This window comes from Macrotis lagotis, chromosome 4, assembly GCF_037893015.1.
Source record: "Macrotis lagotis isolate mMagLag1 chromosome 4, bilby.v1.9.chrom.fasta, whole genome shotgun sequence".
Taxonomy (NCBI): Eukaryota; Metazoa; Chordata; class Mammalia; order Peramelemorphia; family Peramelidae; genus Macrotis; species Macrotis lagotis.
In genome coordinates this window covers 72,574,361-72,594,891 of record NC_133661.1, presented here as the reverse complement: position 1 = coordinate 72,594,891, position 20,531 = coordinate 72,574,361, and the positions used below count along the sequence as shown (strand labels likewise).

At 33.5% G+C, this 20,531-nt stretch overlaps 1 protein-coding gene across 3 annotated transcripts in view; it reads right to left on the bottom strand.

The window, feature by feature from the left end:
- LOC141521024 (WD repeat- and FYVE domain-containing protein 4-like) overlaps positions 1 to 20,531 on the bottom strand; it is a 238,790-nt gene that overhangs the window by 206,087 nt on the left and 12,172 nt on the right. For 2 of the 3 annotated variants that reach the window (XM_074233113.1, XM_074233114.1), the window contains exons 7-15: positions 16,016 to 16,221; positions 14,689 to 14,858; positions 12,535 to 12,660; positions 11,539 to 11,703; positions 7,022 to 7,219; positions 6,275 to 6,392; positions 4,386 to 4,537; positions 3,170 to 3,408; positions 1,248 to 1,369 (exon numbers count right to left, since the gene is read on the bottom strand). In XM_074233113.1, the coding sequence (XP_074089214.1) occupies positions 1,248 to 1,369; positions 3,170 to 3,408; positions 4,386 to 4,537; positions 6,275 to 6,392; positions 7,022 to 7,219; positions 11,539 to 11,703; positions 12,535 to 12,660; positions 14,689 to 14,858; positions 16,016 to 16,221 (1,496 nt within the window). Of the gene's footprint in view, positions 1 to 1,247; positions 1,370 to 3,169; positions 3,409 to 4,385; positions 4,538 to 6,274; positions 6,393 to 7,021; positions 7,220 to 11,538; positions 11,704 to 12,534; positions 12,661 to 14,688; positions 14,859 to 16,015; positions 16,222 to 20,531 lie in introns of those variants that run through there. The other variant, XM_074233115.1, reaches the window with a different exon arrangement.

Genomic DNA, 20,531 nt, shown 5'->3' with positions numbered 1-20,531 from the left:
CACACCTTAAACTGATATAGTTCCTGCCCCGAAGGAACACGTATATTTGAAGGAACAATACCTAACTACATTATTAACTCTGAAAGAATTCATAATCTAAAACGGTATCAGACATCAGTAGAAATAGTTATAATATATATAGTATGCTGAAAAGACCATTGGATTTAGGTTAAAGGACCAAAGTTCAAATCTGCTTCTTTTTTCCCCCTTGCAACTTTCATGATTTGGGATAAATCCTTAGATTTCTCAAGGTCTCAGTTCCCTCATCTATAAAAATGAAAGAGTTTGTCAGAGGACTTTTAAGTTTTCTAAGTCGATGATGGTATAAAGGTACTAGAGAAATACAAAAGACACAATTGAGAATACACAGTATTAGGAAAGAAAGACAAGGGTTATTTTTCTTACTAGATTAAAATTAATATAATATGATGCTTCAATACTACAATGGAATGCTTTTGTTGCCTTTATTGTTTTTGTAATCCAAAGTGAATATTCATGTACAGGGGAAATATATAAATAGTTTGATCTTTCTAGTTTTTTAGTATTATTTAATTTTTATATTGTGAATCAAAGGTTTATTTCTGTTGACATTTCCTAGTTTATGAAATCAAAAATACAACAAATGAATTATCTGATGATTAAATATATTTGTTATTATTTTAATCTCAGATAAAGAATATATTATCTATTCCTAGCTCTTTTTTACCAGTTAGAAAACTGGATTGAGATTAATTAACTACTTCAAGCTAGGATGTGAGTATACTTATTATGATTTAGGTCACTTGTTCCATTCTGATCCTAAACTGAGAGTACTCTGGCACTTCAGGATATGTACTTAAGGTCCATATGTGGGGCAACCTTATAAGAGAGCTCCTTTTGAAGAGACGTCCCCTTAGTAATTAAATAAACTAAACTAGGGTAGTCTAAAACAAACATATCTTTGAAAAATTCTATTAAACTGTCTTACAGCAAAGGTTCCCAGAAACTAAGATCATTTATTCACTTTTCCTTATGCACTAGTCACACTTAATCTACTTCTCTCTTAGAGTCAGTCCATGTTTTTTAATGGATATCCACAATTCTCCCTCTGCTATGCTTTCAAACATTTCTCAACAATTTTTTGATCTTTTAATATAGGGAAATATGAGTTATCTGTCAGAGTCCTAACAAATCATTTCATTCAACTCTGCCTTCCTCCCCCTCCCCATCTCACTTCCACTAAAGTAAATAAGAAATAAATTCATTACCGTCACTCAAACTTGGAAGACTTTCCTCCCCTGGTTCTCTCATATCTTCATGTGGAGAAAGGAAGACTTGGTGATAAGGGCTCACTCTAGGTTTTGGTTCTAATCCAAATCCCTCTGGATAACTGAAGTCAACAAAAGATTGTCCAAGTGGAGTTCAGTTTCTTTGCTGTACTTTTATTTTTTCACCTCCCCCCCCAACATTAATATCTTTAACTTCTAGAAAATCCTTCAAATCTTAAGTTGGAAAAGTTAGTCCATTTAAATTAAAGAATAAGAATGACATAGAGAGGGAGAATCATATAGTGATTAATGAGTTGACTCCAAGGTGTGAATGTCTGTGCGCAAGGCCCATCTCCTATAAAACTCGCTATGTGACCCAATAACTCATAAAATGCTTTTAGATCTAGAAGTTTCACAAAAGTTACAGATCTGTATTGCTAGTGGAAGTTTCTAAGCTCCTTACAACAATGTATTTTTTTTTTAAAAAAGACACTATAAAGCAATACCTTTTGAAGAACTGATTTAAAAAATGCTTTCTCCCCAACACTAATTAGGCCCTTCCTGGTTTCTAGATTCTTGTATTAAAATAGCAACAGCAACAACAATAATAATAAATAACTACAATGCTAATAATAATGACAAGGAAAAAACACACGAGTTTCTTATTTTCAGAAGGAAGAAATATATGTCTTGGTGGGCCAATTCTCTAACCACAGAGAGTTAAGGAAGTGTGTCTCAGGATCACATTATAGAAGCATGTCAACCTCAAGGATACAGGCTAAACTATAAACCAGTCCAAATCTTTAAGAGATTTTGAGTTTAAAAGCAAATTCACAAGCCAAATCCACAGATAAGAAATTTTCTCCATATTGAATACATACAGTTAGAATTATTTCATTAATTTAACCAAAAAGAATTTACTAAGCACTTATTTTGTAGAGGATACTGCAGAGAGAGACATTTGGGGGTTGGGGCAAGGAACTGATATAGAAACAAGCCCATCCCATAACCTGCAAGACAATGGAATAATTTGAGTCTCACTTCTAAAAGGACTTCCAGGAGGGAAATGAGGCGTATTCCTATCTGGGTGTTTGGGTCAGACAAAGAATCACATCTTCAAATTCTGCCACTACTATTCTCTAAGTTTCCCATCTAAGGCAATTTCCCCAAGGGCTTCATCTTTATGTGCATCTCTCATTATAAGGCTGAAAAGGGTCAGAAAGACATAGAAGTCAACAGATTAAATAAGAGACACTTTAAGAGCTTACAATTTGGTGAATTGCTTTTCAATGAAATTTTAGTGCCAAAAAAAACCAGCTCATAGAAAATTAAGTGTATGCTCTCTTCTATATTACTTCACTTGATGATCTCATCATTTCCCATGGATTTAATTATCATCTCTAGTATACTATAAGCTCACTGCAGACCACCAGTTTTTTTCCTTTCCAACTGCCTTTTAATTATCTCAAACTGGATATATAGTAGAAATTTGAAACTCTACATGTCCAAGCAGAATTCATTATCTTTCCCCTTAAACCCTCCCTATTACTATCTTTTGCCAAAAATTCTAAAGTAAATTGCTATCAAGACTACTGAGTCTTAGATGCCAGGTGAAATTAATCAGTGTAACCATACATCAATAATAGAACCAAAGTGACTAAAGATTAAACAGAATCTCAGAAAGACATCATTAGATATTTATGATCCACTGAAATGAAAACAGCAGTTACATCACTTAGAGATGTACAGAAAAGAAACATTCAAAATATTAGAAAATACAAAAGCTTAGCTTGATAACATTTAGTAAAATATTACATATGAAATGGACAGATGATCAAAAATGTCTCTCACCCACTATCCTATACTGTGCCTCCTTTCCTATTTTCATGCTCCCTATTTTATAAAGTTGTAAACACTTTTACCTTCTTGCATGAATGTGAAACAGACAGTGCATGAAGCAGATGATGAAGCTCATATTTGAATTGTATGTTGCAAAGATGATGTCCCATTGCTCTTGGAGAAAGTTCAAGATACTTAGTAGACCCAGGCATTCGGAAAGTGACTGCTGGGGTTTGGACAGGCAATAGAGAATAACTCTATTTAAGCTACTGTATAAGACACTAAGAAGAACTTCCTTCTGAGAGAAAGAATTCTCAATGACCTGTAGATCAAAAGCAAACATAATACCTATTAGTGTTTTTCCCTTCCTCATATTCTCTTCCATGTTTATTTGTGTATATATTTATCCCTTCCCTAAACTCCAGTACCTGGTAGAGCAATTTGTTGACTCAGTGTTTTGTTTTTATTTATTATTTATTTGTTTCTACCTAGCACAAGCACAATGCTTTTTGCAAATATTAGTACTTAATACCTTTCATAATTTTTTTTCTCAATTGCATATAAAATTTTTAACATTCTTTTTTTAAAAAAGTATTTATTTTATTCTGACCTTAAGAAATAAATCAAGCATTTCCATAACACAACAAAATAAAAAATATGATTGTACATGAAACTGCAAATTTATTATGCACAATTTGCTCTATATAATATAATACAGTTATTCTGCAACTTTTTTATTTTTTCTTCTCTCCCCCAAATCCCATCCCTCCATCTAGGTCCTACCTAACCCCAGGAAAGCAAGCAATTTAATAAAGATTATACATGTAAAGTCATGCAAAATACATTTTCATAACTTAATACATTTTTATTAACTTGAAAGGGTACTATAGAATGAATTTTGAGGGGGATTCAGTTTGATCCATGAGAACCCCTCCAACCTTCTGATTATCCAATTCTGTGTATTTCATTTAGGAATGAATTTTAATTCATTAAAATGAATCTGATCTTATGTGGAGCTAAGAGATGAAAAGGGAATATTCTTAATGAACAGTTTTGTTCAAATATTCAACTTTAATGCCCCATCACCAAACTATCTAAGGGATTCTCCTTTTTAACTATATATATATGTATATGCACAAGTCATCATTTTAGAGAGGGTAAATCAAATTTGACCAAATGAAATAAATCATAATATAACACCTTGATTATATAGTCTCAAACTTCTAAGGAATCACAGCTACTTTCCAAAATATTAATAGAATAGTTTAATAACTAGACAAATGATTTTAGGATACATACCACCATGATCTGTTCTGTGATAAATAGAATAATCTCTTTGGGGTCTGCAGTAAACATTCCACTGTAGAGTTTCTCAACCAGTTTCTGTGTCAAGTAGGAAATGTTTGCTAATGAAGGAATTGATTCTGAACTCTGTTGGGACTCTCTAGTACCTGTGGAGGCCAACATGTATTTTAATATAGAAAACATTCATTTAACAAATTTTTATTAAATATCTACTGTCCATGAGACACTAAGGACAAAAAATCAGCAACAACAAAAGCAACTCCTGTCCTCACAAACCTTATATTCCATTACAAGAGGGATGAGAAGGGGAAGAAATAAGCAAATCATAAGCAAAAATAAGCAAAATCATATTTAAAGTAATTTTAGAGTAGTGATAGATAGAGATATAGGTATAGATATATAATTAGGAAGAGATCTATTCCCTATTTGATCCATTTCCTGGAGAACTGATAGAAAGGTTTGGTGAAGTCAGTCAAACCAGATCTTCAACCCATAGATGCTCATGGGACCCAGCCATCTTTGCAGATACACACACACACACACACACACACACACACACACGAATATAGAGAAAGATATAGATATCTATAACTCTATAATCATAAGGAGATAAGAGGTGAAAAAGTTGTCTTTAATTTTTAATTTAATTAATTTAATTTAATTTAGTTAATCAAAATACAATAAAACATAAAGTAAATTTGTGGTTACAGAAATCTGTTTCCGTTTGTGTTTGCCAACACTGTTCACACCTACTACAAAGAGTTCAGAAAGACCATCCACAAGCTCAATCATGTGTATTCTGACAGAGAGTATAAAGCCAATTAAAAAGGGGAAACTTTACCTACGGCTCGTGATAAACCTTAAATCTAGGGAAATTTAAGCTTTATGGTGGAAAGCTTAGATACCTTTTAAGATTGAGATATTACATCCTTTGAAATATTTCACACTCTTGCTAAGTCTAACTTGTTATATTCTCTTTTTTTCTTGTAAATAAATACCAAAAAACTCATCCTTGTAATTTGGAATGTGAAGAAAAGGAATAGAAAAAAAAGAGGGAAAATCTGTCTAGTCTGAAAAGCTAAATATCAGAGCTAGGAAGATAGGTAATTAGTGTTCATGCATGACACATATATGAAATCAAGGGACCAAATTGACTCAGAGAGATTTCACAAGAATTAATGAGTATCTTGAAGTGAGATTTCATGATCAAAGGTATTTATAAAGTAGCTAAAGATAAAAGTTGGAGGCCTGAGGACAAAGTCCCCTGAACTGGTTCTCAGAAAAAGAGTTGATCTGCTGGAAATCCAACTGTGGGTCAATCATGAATGTTGAACCAAACAATAGAATGGAACTTTTCTATTGTATGGCTCTACATTCATGATTCCTTCTTCTTAAATAGAAGTATTGATGATGGTGATAATGGAAGTGGAGGTGGATATCTTCTATTTACATAAGCACTTTAAGGTTTGCAATGAGTTTGACATAGATTTTCTCATTTCTTCCTCACAGTAATCTTGTGAAATAGCTGCTACCATTATCTTTATTTTCCTTTTGAAGAAACTGAGGTTTGGAGATATTAATTAACACAGTTACTGTCTACAAAATATTCCAACCTAGACCTTTCAATATAGACTAATATTTTATGCACTATAACCCTACATTCATATTGGGTAGACTTGGCCTCCCTTGGGAGCCTGCATCCTGTTGTCCCCATTAGCAAGTCAAGGGCAATAGGCAATGATCTTTTTTTTGAAATGGGATGTTTTTTCTCCCTTATTCTGCTGACATGGAACAAGTCAATGTCTCTTCCATAGTATCAAATCATTCACACTGACAAAGAAAGGCAGTAAGTAGAGGTCAGGATTCATTTTTCCACCACTCACCATTGGAACTTATAGTACAGCAGCCTTCACTTACAATGTGAAACACACCCATAGCAGAGAGCAGAATCTCAGATTGGAAGGATCGTTTCTGTTGGTTCGTTGTGTTCTCTGGAGAAGCCTAAAACCATGGCAAATTATTTACTGTGACAAGAAAATAATCTCCTGCATAATCTGAAGAAGAGATGGTTTATCTGAAGAGGGATCTGGCAGAAAAAGGGCTATATATTTCTGCTTGACCCTAGGTGGGTCAAGAAATAATAGTGGAATGTATTAAAAAAACAGATTATTTTGAAAATGAAAAGAAATACTTCCTAATTATTATTATTACCAAAGTACCTACTTTCTATGTGCATTGGACCAAGTTATGTCTAAAGTCCATTCCAGCTCTGAATCTGAGATTAGATGAATAGGGAGTGATAGTTATGTAGAATAATTATGTCTTTTGGGGGAAAAAATGAGATTTTCATTTCATTTCCCAAAAAATGTCATTTTTCTTGTGTTTTAAATATGTCCAATATTATCATTGGCTTCCAAAGTCAATAACAACAGTAAAGCCATAACCTCCTTATCTTGAAGGTCAAAAGTGTTTCACATTCTTGGTGAAGACCAAAGCCATTTTACTTCTCTAGAAACTTTATCCTTCCCTAATTTCTCTCCCCTGCACCCCACCCTCTAGATTCCAGATTTTGTCTCGGTTCTTTGGATCTTCTGGATTTTCAAGGTCACTGCCACTGCATCATAACTAACCTCCAGAAGGAAATCCAATGGATGTAATTGTTTTTGTGGAGGATTACAGAGCAGGATCTCTATGAGAAGGAGCTTCAGAAAATCAGAGATTTGTTTTCTGGCCGGGTGAATCGTAGGATTAGTGGGGTTCTCTGCCCTGCTTTGTCCTTTAGCAGCAGTCAAAGCAACACTGTCATTCCATGAGGAGTTGCTTCTTCTCTGCTCAGGAAAAAAATCAAGTTGTCAATATTTATTAAATGCATTCTCCATTCAAGGTACTGTTCTAGTTACTTAAGAAATAAAGATATAAACAAAAGAGTCCCTTATCTCAAGGAGCACATGATATATAAGGGGGTAGAACATATACAATGATAAATGCACAAAGTATATGCAAAGTTATAGCAAATTATTGCAACAAGAAAAGAGAATAACTGAGGAAATCAGGAGAGGCAACTGAACTTTACTTTGAAGGACAGTAGAAATTCTACAGACTGAAATTCTACAAACATATATATATATATGTTTAAATTTATATTTGTTTAACTATATTTATGCATATATATATTTATATGTAAATAATATAATGAAGGTACATGGAGAGGATGAAGAACTTGAAACTGTTTTCCCTGGGTTCTACCATGAAAAGTTCTGGCGTAGTTTATAAAGTTTCCAAGATATTTTCATAACACTTTGATTATACTCAAACTTACTGAGAGATAAATGTGGAAGGCACTTCTATCTCAACTTTACGGTGTCTTGACCTGCTCAGAGAAATCAATTCACAAGCAGGATTGGTGCTATTTGTCAATTAGAGGTGCATCTCTTCACTCTCAGCTCCCCTTTCCACCACAGTACTAAAGTTCCTGCCAATGAGATCAGCCCTCAATGTCTCACTTTGCCCATTCATAAAATTAATTAATTTTTTCTTAATTCAAAAAATTAATTCAATGGCACCAGGGAGGTAGTGATTGGATTAATTACTCTTGCAGAACCTGATTGAAAAGCTCACTGTATAATTTCAAAGCAAATAATTAGATTCATTTGATTAAGTATCAAAAATGCTAAGCTGAGATTTCTGTACTGCAGTTTCTGTCCCACTTTCTTTGAATGAAAACCCATGTGGAACAAAGCAAGGGGAAATGGGGAATTCTCAGTTTCTAATCTTATTCATTCCTTGATTCATGCCATGAGTTTTGCTCCTTCTCAACTTCAGTTATAACCACATTTTCAGAATCATTTAAACAACAATGTGATCTTTTTCTTTTCTCTGTTTGTTTTTTTGCCCTGCTAAGCTCCAAATCCATGCCCAACATTCTTAGAATTCAGATCCTGGACCTCCAAGAACTTATCTTGATCTCAAGCACACCTATTTCTGATTCCATTTTTCTTCCCAAGCTAAGTCCTCTCTCTCTCTCTCTCTCTCTCTCTCTCTCTCTCTCTCTCTCTCTCTCTCTCTCTCTCTCTATCTATCTCTCTCTCTCTCTCTCCTCCTCTTCCTCCTCCTCCTCCTCCTCCTCCTCCTCCTACTACTACGACTACTACTACTACTATGGCTCCATCATTACCTTAAACATAGTCAATTCCAAAAAAGGGGGGGGATACATGCAGAAAATTTTTGCACAATGCTTTATAAAAATAGAAAGACTTTATACTTCCAGGAATAATTTTTCACTTCCTATAATTCTTATATTCTTCTTCTAAAACTTAGAAGTTTTAAGATATATCTACAATCATATTTCTCAATTCTGCCATTCTGAAAGTTGACTAAAATATGGAATTACCACAAGTTGCTTAAAAGTGTATCAAAAAATTGTACTCTCAAAGTTTGGAAGTAATTTGTTTATTGTCTTTGTTTACTTTCCTTACCAGAAAAAAATGAATTTATTTGTCATTTTATTTTTTTAACCTTTAAATAATCACAGGGAATCTTACACTGGGGGACAAACATAGTGGACTTATCCAGCCTTTTAGTTCAAACAATAATCTCCTCTATGATATCTATGTCAGATGACTCTTCAGGCTCTTCTGGAATGCTCCAGCAATGGGTAACTCATCATCATTCCAATCAGACCATTTCTATTCCATTTTTGAGACTATTTTATCCTTTTAATTTTTTAATTATTTATTCATATTTTAAATTTATAGCTTTAATTATAAACATATATGCACTGTATGCATATACATTGTATGTGTATATGTGTACATTATATATATGTATATGTTATAGGAAGGATTAGAGTTACAGTGAGTAGCTCTATAACTATTTTCTATATACCACAAGGGGTAAAACTTCTATCCATTAATAATAGATGGAGAACTTCACAGTATAACTCTAATCCCTCTTCCACCAGTTAGCCTATAATATATTTGGAGACATTCCTCTAATTTTTTTTTCTCATAAGCTATGAATTCTTAGTCTTCCCTATTATTTATTATACTTTATCAAAGTTTGACTCCAAGAACTGAACACACTACACTAAATATGATTTGACCCAGGAAGAATACAATAGCACTAGCATTATGAGTTTCTTTATACTAGATTCTAGAATAATTAGAATTAGATTCCAAACAATTAAATCACATCAAGCCTACTATTCAACACTAATAATTAATAATTAACTTTTTAGTAACCATGTTATACTACTGACTGGTTTATACTGAGCTTCTCATTATTTAAAATCTGTCTTTTTTTTTCAAATCAACTTCTGTCAAGCCATCTTTCCCTTGGCCAATGCTAAGTTTATTTTTATTTTTAAAACTTAAATTGAGAATTTGATAGAATCTAAATTTTTTTATTTTCTTAAAATCAACTCAAAGATCTAAAGATTTTTGAATCCTGATTCTATCATTTACTAAATATTATAATTCAATAAGTTTTTTTTAATACTTATTGAATATCTGGAATATTCACAGGATGCAACAATGTACTCAGTTGATGTAACCCCCCACACACACCCATATGAGAGATTCAGCTTCTGAGAGCATCATGTTGTCATACATTGGAAGTGTCTTGAGGAGATAGAGCATATGGGGACAATCTGTAACTGGTTCCTGGTCTGCTAACCACATGGCTAATGGCAATGTCTTTGATTGGTTCCACACTTGAAAATGAGGATGTCTTCAAAAAGGTATTAGTTATCAGAATCTCAGTCAGGTTAGCTTTGGCTGCTTATTTTTGGGAGATCTCTTTGATTCCTTCATTAACAGTGTCTAGTGAAAGACAATAGAGTGAAGAGTGAGACCTTGGACCCTCTTAACCACAGTCATCATGTGACCCTTTGAAATGGGCCCAGTATTACTGGTCATTGCATTTGATCTTCTCCACTTCAGGTAAAGGAATCAGAGACTTTGAGCCTATAGGTTTCAAAAGGAAAAATGAGCAAGCCTTCTGTCATCCTAATATCCATGTATTATAATAAGTCCAGTGTCCTAAGGAGAATGAATTTACTTTTAAGAGTGACCTTTGAGACCTAGATTAAGAATAGCTTCAATTTTCTCTGGAATTAGCTATTAAGCCTCATCTGTTTCCTGACTCAACTCTTCTTAGCCCTTTTCCCATTTATGAGATTTACTCAGAACCCCCATTTTGGGTGAGACCAGATTAGCAATCCTGATTATTTTGACTACTGCCTCCTAAATTTACTCCCATGGGTCTTCTGTTCTACTGGTAAATTCTCTCCTAAATCTACATTTTAGAAAAGCCTGGACTAATCATCCCTCATTCTCTAAATTTTTACACCATATTCTTGAATGGGGCATCTTTCCTCCTCCCATGTCTTTCCCCATTTTTTACTTTCTTTTTTATGTGCTATCATTCCTAAATAGAATATGATCCTTTTTGAGGGCAGGGATTGCCTTTCTTTTTTGCATATATTTTCATTCCCATGGCTTAGCATAGTGACTGGCATATTATAAGTGCCAAATAAATGTTTCTCAACTGATTAACCCAGATCTTTTGCTGCATTTGGACTTTGTAGGACCAATGCTATATAGAAACTGAATTAAGTTTGAGTCTGTTCTAATCAGAGACCAGGGTAGAATATGGGAAAGTGTGCTTCTGAGATTCTGGAAGGAACTATTATTTCTTTTGTTGTTGCTCTATCTTCATAATAAATATTCCTTTCTAAAAGTTAATTGATGTTAAATGGTTAAATGCAACTAAAGCCATAGTAGCTGGCATCTTATAGTAGCAGAAACAAAGCTGGTAGTGATTCAAACTCGTGACAATAAAGAAGAAACACCCCAAATCCAGGATTCCTGAGGAGTGGATATTGAAAGCATAGCTCTAGGAGAATGAGCTAAACCATATTCGCTATACATACTACATGCCTCATCCAGAGAGGCATAATTGGAAGGAGAGAGAGGAAACAAAAAGAATCAGACATGATCCCCAAATTATAAGAGTTTACAATTGATTAAAGGATAGAGAGGACATGTATGGAAACATATAGAGTGGTGATGTATACACCAAGTATTAAGAGTTCCCAAAAGGAACATCTGCTTCTTTGATTTTGAAGAAGGTCTTCAATATTGCTTACCTTTGGAATTTCTGGAGGGAAGAGAATTGCAGCCAAGGCTTGGAGAAAGTCAGAGGACTGCCAGAGAGGATCCTGAGGATAGTTGTGGTATATCAGACAAAGGAACTGCATCACGTTACCAGGGTAGGTCACTTTCCAATTGTCTTCTTCTGAATCTGTGATAGGCTATGAACACAATTTATGAGACGCACAGCTCTGGATAAGTTGAGTCAGCTATGACACAAGAAAGCTAAAGAATTGGACTATAGATCTGTCTTCACTTTTTTGTGATTCCAGAAAAGATACCTAAATAAAGATACTCATCTGCATGGACTAAAGAAGGTACAGGAGACCAAAGAGCAGGTTTAACAGTGACATTATAAGTAATATTTTCCCCTTAATTTCCCTAGTGGTAAAAATTAGTATTCTATAGCTTCCATCACTTATCAACCAATAGTTTGTTTTAGTAAAGTCCCATGAGTTCAAGATGAAAATTAGTAAGGAAAACATATGAAGTACTTGAGACTGGACAAAAACAGAAGCTCTTTTCCAGTCCAATGCTAAGGCACAAAGATATGAACTTCTTTCAGGAGTAAGGAAAAGAAAATCAGCTTGGCTGAATCAGAATAGAAGGGTTTGTTCTTATTAGGATTAACTGGAATAAGTTTGGAAAGGTAGATTATAGGACTTTAAAAGTTAAACAAACGATTTTAAATTTCATTCTAGAAAGAATTGGAAGTCATTAAAGCTGGCTTAGTAGGGGAGCCACATGGCTCATATATATGCTGAAGCAAAATTACTTTGACTGTAATGCATAGGATGAATTTAGTGGTAAGACATGAAGCTGCTCTGGAGGTCAAGGAGTAAGGTAGACAAGAGGTGATGAGGATCTGAACTAAAAGTAATTTCTGTTTAAGTGGAAAACAATACAGAAAAAGATAAAAGGAATATCCTGCTTATGACAGCTTTGTAACTAGCATATTTTCAGTTTGAGTCCTGATGAGATCAAGTACTCACCAGAGCAATTATTGCTTTGACCATCTCTAAGAGCAGCAGGGCACCTTCTGCACATAAACCAGGCTGAAGGACACTCTCCCCATTGTGGTTCTCCAATAACCATTGTAACATGGCATCAAGACTTATCTAAAATAGAAGAGAAAAATTATAAGCATATTTTAATTTATATATGTGTAATTCAAAAATATATATAAATAAAATTTATAAGTATTGATATTATGTAGTTGAGAGCTGGTTTTGAAGCCAGAAAAACTTAAATTCAAGCTCCATCTTGGACCAATACTGACTATGTGACCCAGTATAAAGAATTTAACTTTTCAGTTCTCTAAGACCCTCTAAGTCTTTAAGTGACAAAGAACGTGCCTTATCAAAGGAAGTTCCTCATCTAGAAATTCTCTAGTTAGAACAGGAAGAAATACAATAGGACAAAACATTCTTCCAATGTATCCATACCACTGTAAATTGGTTTAAGACACTTTTGAATTTTAAAATTTGAAAAACAGATAAAATAGAAAAGTAGAGACAGGGTTTTCTGGGCCTGGGGAGTATCATTTGTTGCTGTTGTTTTTTTGCACACACTCACTCACTCACTCACTCACACAATTAGTAACAACAGGACCTGGGAAAAGTAACTGTACTACTTTCAATCAAAAAGTATTTGGCTTGTCATGACCTCTATTTGCTTCAGTTTCCTCCATGGTAAAGTGGGGAACTATATTACAACTTACACAGACGTAAGGATTAAATTAGATAGTATTTGTAAAAGCACTTGGCATGTTCCCTGATACATAGTAGGTGCTCTATAAATGCATATTCTCTTCCCTTCTCTATTATTTTAGGCAGCAGCTATGGCCAAATTTGGAGTTATGTGCTGGGGATGTGAAGACAGTAAATGAAACAATTCCTCCTCATGAGGAGAGAGTAGTCTCTTCTCTTTCCTTGAAAATTGTCCTTTTGGGCTGCTAGGTGGTGTAGTGGATAGATCACTGGCCCCGGAGTCCAGAGTACTTGAGTTCAAATCCAGCCTCAGACACTTAATAATTACCTAGCTGTGTGGCCTTGGGCAAGCCACTTAATCCCATTTGCTTTGGAAAAAAAAAAACCAGGATAAACAGGGTCAGATGAATTGTCCAAGATCCCAAATGAGAACAGATTTGAACTCAAGTCTTTCTGATTCCAGTCCCAGCCCTGAGTGGATTTAAAAAATGGGTTTAGGGGCACCTAGGTGGTACAGTGGATAGAGCACTGGCCCTGGAGTCAGGAGTACCTGAGTTCAAACCCTGCCTCAGACACTTAATAATTACCTAGCTGTCTGGCCTTGGGCAAGCCACTTAACCCCATTTGCTTTAAAAAAAAAAAAAAAACCTTAAAAAAATTTTAAAAAAAGAAAATTGTCCTTTTTTACTCTTCCCAATATTTCCTGAGAGGGTCCACAGATTGTCATCTTTTTCATTTGTATGTGTCTTCTATTTATTTGACTGTGGTGTGTATTTAAGTTGCTCATAAAACTTTGGTAAAGTAGTTAGCTGACTGAGCTAATGCCCATTTAGAGAAACAAGTTGCATATCTATCTTTGAACAAAATTTCCCCATCATGATAAATCCTGAGTTTACCTACCATGCTTTCAAAGAGAAACCGTGAGAGTGTGAATTGTTCAGTTCAATCTTACTAAGACTAAGACACCATCTAAAACAACGATCCAAAGCTAGCAGATTCTAAGCTCATGGGACTCTAATCATCTCTTCATGGGGTGGGAATTACTTACAGCTTTGTTAGTGAATTTTTAGCTGACTGTAAACATATATAAAGAACAGTCTCCCTATCAAATGATTCAGATTTTTCAGATGAGAAGATAAAGAAAAAAGTGTGGAATTGAGCTTATTGGCCACCAATCAATTTTTAACTGCAATGATCTAGAAATCATGAATAGTCAAACATAGGAAGCTTTTTGCATGACAGGAATAATTATTTTGAAATGATAAGATTTTTAAAATAAACAGTTGACAAAGGAATCTCCTACCAAAATAATGATGATGAATTTGCTTTTTTAAAATCATTTAATGATGAATTTTGCCCTTCCCTTTTTCCTTTGGCATCACAAAGCAAAAAGTAAACTCTACCTCCCCACCATTGGAAGCATTTCAAGAGTCTCACCTTAGTCTCTACAGTCACTTCATTCAATGGAGTCTGAAGGAAGAAACTAGCTACAAAGAGGTAGACTTCGGGAATATGAATATGGTGGCTAAGAAATGTAGGTAATATTTGAAAACCAGAGATCAGACAGGAACCGTACTCAGGCATTGTAGATTGGCCTTTTAAATTGTCTAAAAATCAGGAAAGAAAAAATATGCAATAAAAATGTTTTCCAACCAAAATCAATTAGTACAATCATGAGTGTCAATAAATGTTGAGAATATTTGCTCCATCACTCATATGCCTAATAATATATGAGAGACCAAAATGAGTACATACTAAAGAGCCCTATGTTTCTTCATTAAAAGATGATGGTAGGGGTGGCTAGGAGTCAAGAGTACCTGAGTTAAAATCCGGCCTCAGACACTTAATAATTACCTTGGACAAGCCACTTAACCCCATTGCCTTGGAAAAAATAAGTAAATAAATAAATAAAGATGATGGTGATGGTGCATTTACAAATGTTACATGATTCCATTCAGTTCAAATCAGTATTTATTAGGTGCCTACCCATGTTTGCTGCAGAGACAAAGATAAATACAAAATAGCTTCTGTCATCAAGGAGCAATCATCCTCTTAGGGTATATTAGTTGAAAGTTACTCCTTGTCTGCTATGTTTAAGTTAACATAGAGAATTTTCAAAGTGGCTGGTTGTAATCAATAGGATATTCCAGAAAGAAAATGTGCTTATAGTAGTTGAAATTTATATACCATTTTGAGATTTGGGCAGCTAGATGGTACAGCAGATAAAGTGCCAAGCCAGGAGTCAGGAAGATTCATCTTCCTGAGTTCAAATATGGTCTCAGACATTTACCAGCTGGGTAACCTTGGGTAAGTCAACTAATTTTGTTTGCCTCAATTTCCTCATCTGTAAAATGAGCTGGAGAAGGAAATGGCAAACCACTCCAGCATATTTGTCAAGAAAATTCCAAATGTGGTCATGAAGAGTCAGACATGACTGAAAAATCACTGAACAGCAAAAATTTCAGATTTGCCAAACATTGTACATTCATTATTTTATTTACGATTTCTAATAACTAGATAAATTAAGCACAACAGTTATGCTTATTCTCATTTTTGAAGAAACTGAGGTTGAGAGCTTCAATAATTTGTCCATGTCATGTATCTATCATGTCTCAGGACTGAACTCAGGTCTTTCTGATTCTAAATCCAACACACATGCCATGTTGACTCTTAAAATATTAAAATTATATATATGCATATATGTATATTTACCTATGCATGTGTATTTGAAAAAAATCTTTAAAATGTTTTATTTCAGACTCACCCATCAAAATATCCACCCCTAAAAGACTGTTTTCTACCCAGGATCCTCCTGGCAATCCATCTTTAAATCTGGCCCGTAGAGTTGGGTTGTACAAAAAGTACAATAGCAGTTTAAGTCCTAACACCACTGTACTTGGGTGTAGATGATCTTGGATGAATAACAGAAACCAGTCAGGTCCCAGGTTAAGAAACATTTCCTCCTGTAACCTGTGGAAAGAAGAATTCATGCAAAAATGGTTATTTTTGCATTTGTATATTATGTGTGTGCGCATATATATATATATATATATGTATATTATATAATGATTAGAAATATAACCTCAGAGCTAGGGAAAACTGGGTTCAAGTCTCATCTGTGATATCTACTGACTGTATGACCTTGAACAAATAAATTAATCTCTCTAAAAGGATAAGCTACAGAGAAGGTATTTGTTTACCTATGTAGATTAAGGGAATGTGTTCATTCAGAAATTCCCTAATTCAACAAAATCATAAATTCCTATTCCAAATGCAGAATTTTAATTGTTTTAAACTAAATATATAGTGTACAGAATTGCTTTGGTAAATCTAGATTCTGCACTCCTATATTTGTATCTGCCAAAATCTTGCTATTTGTTATTGGATTATTTAATCTCTTAGATATCAGTTTATATCAGATTAAGATCATAGAAATACATTTTTAGATTATGAATCCTTTAAACATTTTGCTTGAAGACAAAAAAATAGATCTAAGAACATCTCAAAATATTGCTTTTAAAAAAATCCCATACTAAAATATTCCCAAAGTAGTAGGAGGGAAAAGTCCAATTAAATTGATTTATTAAATGGTTTTTAAAAGAAATAATAGACTTTAAGTCTATTAGTACTTATTGTTAACAAAAGAAGTATAATAAAAATAAATAATGCTTTACATTTTACACTATAATTAACAAAAGAGAAAATAGTTAAAAATGTCCATATTTATGTTTATTAATATTTAAAACAAACAAGTAATAATATAATTATTTCTTGTTGAGATTGGAAAGCTCCTTGCTATAGCTCATTACTTGTGAAAATAGGGAATAGATAATGGAAGGACAGACTTAGAAGCACATTGTCTTTGTTTGACTAGTCAGCTTTATCTCTCCTAAATCTTTCATTATGAAAAAAAACTTAAGTCATGAGACCAAAAACTACTTCACATTCTCTGGTTTTTTTGTTCTTCCCTATCCTCTTCAGCTCTTTCTTTTGACTTTACAGGTGAGATCAGACTGAAAAATAGATTTAAAGTCATTCAAAGAACATAGATATTTAGACTTACTCTTACATATAAGTTAAGAATTTGCTCTAAAGAAAAGAATATCATGTAATTGGAGTAGCTAGGTGTCACAGCACCATCCCTGGAGTCAGGATGACCTGATTTCAAATCTTACTTAATACTTATTTAGCTGTATGAACTTGGGCAAGTCATTTAACTCCATTGTCTTGCAAAAACAAAAACAAAAAACAAAATCAAGACATCACGTTATGACATGCTAAAAAGCCAACACAGCAATTGTTGGTATTGGATTAAGTTGATTTCAAGGCAGAAAATATAAATAGAAACAAAGTTACATTATAATACTCAGAAAAATAAATAATGGATTTTTAGTTTTATATGTATACAACAATAAATTGGACATATAAGTTCAAAAAAGGAAAAGTTTATTATAACATAATAACAAATATATAAAACAGTAACACTAGGGACCTTCAATATACCATTATCAGAATATGACAAAATTGCATTAACTCATTTTTATTTATAATCAGAGAATCTGTGAATTTTGTATTTTTCATAACAGATATAGGAAATTCCTTGATAGAAATGTTACTTTACATAGTTATTTAGAAAAAACAACAACAAATAGCCCTACTACCATTACCATCATCAGTAATACTACCCCTGCTGCCACTACCTTCACTACTACCAATACCAATGCTACCATTATTACTACTACTACTATTACTACTTCTATTATTGCTGTTGCTGCTACTACTACTACTACTACTACTACTATTACTACTTGTAATCATAATCATGATCATAGCAGAAGTTTATACTTTATACTTCTCAGAAGTTTATCCTTTTACTTCTCAATCGTGTGATTGCGAAAATGAGATCTTTTGTAGAGAATTTAGTCATTGCCTTCATCAGAATCAGTCTTAATATAATACATAGATTATTTCAATAAAGATTTTATAAAGATTATAAATTAGATATATGAGATGAGAATTATTTTAGTTTCTAGGTTACCTTTTTGATAATAATCCTGTGATATTTTTATTTTTTAGATTCATCCTATTATTGAGAAACCTTAATAATTCAGTCTCTAAATACTCACTCTTTTGCTGCCAAGCAAAGAAGTGTCCTCTCTTTGTGTTTGGTCAGCCTTCACTGCTCTTCCCACCTTTATTTTCTTTGAGTGCCACTTGTACTTACTTCCTCATACCATATCAAGTCTTTAGATATTAGGGTCAAATATAATGGTTCCATGCATTATAGCAATAGAATACCTAATAAATACTGTTTTATCAGTATCATTTCTCATCTATTTCTTGGCCTTCTATTTTCATCTATAAAAGGTCTTTGGGTGATCTGGTTTATTTGTAACTCATACCCAAGTTTCCACATACCCATTTTCCCCTCTATTGCTTTTTCCCTGTTTTATGAGACAATCCTGCATGTAACTTTCCATCATCTCCTTTTGTGATAGTTGGTCAATATGCTTGAAATCTAAATTGGTGTTACCTTTGTCTACCAGCTCTTAACTTGGCAATGGCATCAAATGTATGGTGCCAGAATCAGCTGGCCTCCTTTATATGGTAATTGGTTTCTACTGGCTAAATATCTCTATGAAATGGTGATGATTAAAAACATTTATTGGGTCAACTTATGTATCAGGCATTGAAAGATATCCAAAAAATATTAAAACACAGTGCCTGATCTTAACAAATGAAGACGTGCTAATTGTTTATGAATAGGCTGAATTAATATAATAAAAATAACAATTCTACCTAAATTTATTCATTTAGTGCCATGCCAATCAAACTACCAAAATATTTTATAGAGCTAGAAAAAATCACAACAAAATTTATGTGGAAGAAAAAAGTTAAAAATATCAAGGGAATCAAAGAAAATGTGAAGAAGGGTGGCAGAACTGTATTAGATTCAAACTGTATTAGAAAGTGGTAATCAAAACAATCTGGTACTGGCTAAGAAATAGAGTAGTGAATCAGTGGAATAGATTATATGCACAATATATTAGTAGTACATGATAATAATAATCTATTTGATAAACCCCAAGAAGTTTGGCAAAAACTAGATCTAGACCAACATCTTATACAATATACTATGATAATGTGAAAAAGGACATAATTCAGACAGATCTATGATAAGGGATGAATTCTTGACGAAACAAGAGACATCAAGCATTACAAGATAAAAATGAATAATTTTAATTATATTAAGCTAAAAAAATTGTATAAATCAATGTAGACAAAAGAAGATAAAGCAAGAAATTGGGGAAAATATTACTTCTCAAGTAATTAGAGAACTGAGTCAAATTTATCTGTTATTTTCCAAATGATAAATGGTCAAAAGACATGAGCAGGTAGTTTTCAGGAAAAGAAATCAAGGCTATGAATAATTACATTAAAATGCTCTAAATTACTACTGATTAAGAAAATGCAAATTAAACTCTCAGTACAACTTCTCACCTTTGATTTGCTAATGTTACAGAAAAGGGAAATAGCAAATGTTGGAGGGGATGTAGAAAAACTGAGACACCAATGTTCTTTTGGAGAATTTGGAAATTGATCCACACATTCTGGAAGACAATCTTGAGGACTATGACCATTAAAGGGTAATTAAAGGACAAAAATGACAATAAAACTTTGTAAACCCTTTGAGTCAGCAATAGCACTACTAGGTGTATATCCCAAAAAGATGAAAGAAAAACTAAAAAAAAATAGTTATCAATTCTTTTCTTGGTGATAAAGAATTAGAAACTGAAGGCAAAAGCAAAAAACTTTGAGGGCATTCTTTCCACTGGGTAATGACTGAACAAGTTGTGATAAACAATTGTGATTGAATACTATTATCCTAAGAAATGATGAGGAGGATGGGGTTTTTTTGTTTTTTTGTTTTTGTTTTGTTTTGTTTTATTTTTGTTTTTAGTTTTTTGCTAGGCAATGGGGTTAAGTGGTTGCCCAAGGCTACACAGCTAGGTAATTATTAAGTGTCTGAGGCTACATTTGAACTCAGGTACTTTGTTTTATTTTTGTTTTTAGTTTTTGCTAGGCAATGGGGTTAAGTGGTTGCCCAAGGCTACACAGCTAGGTAATTATTAAGTGTCTGAGGCCACATTTGAACTCAGGTACTCCTGACTCCAGGGCTGGTGCTTTATCCACTGTGCCACCTAGACGCCCCTGAGGAGGATGGTTTTGAGAAAACCCAGGGAGACATATAAATCCACACAAAGTAAAGTGAGCAGAAC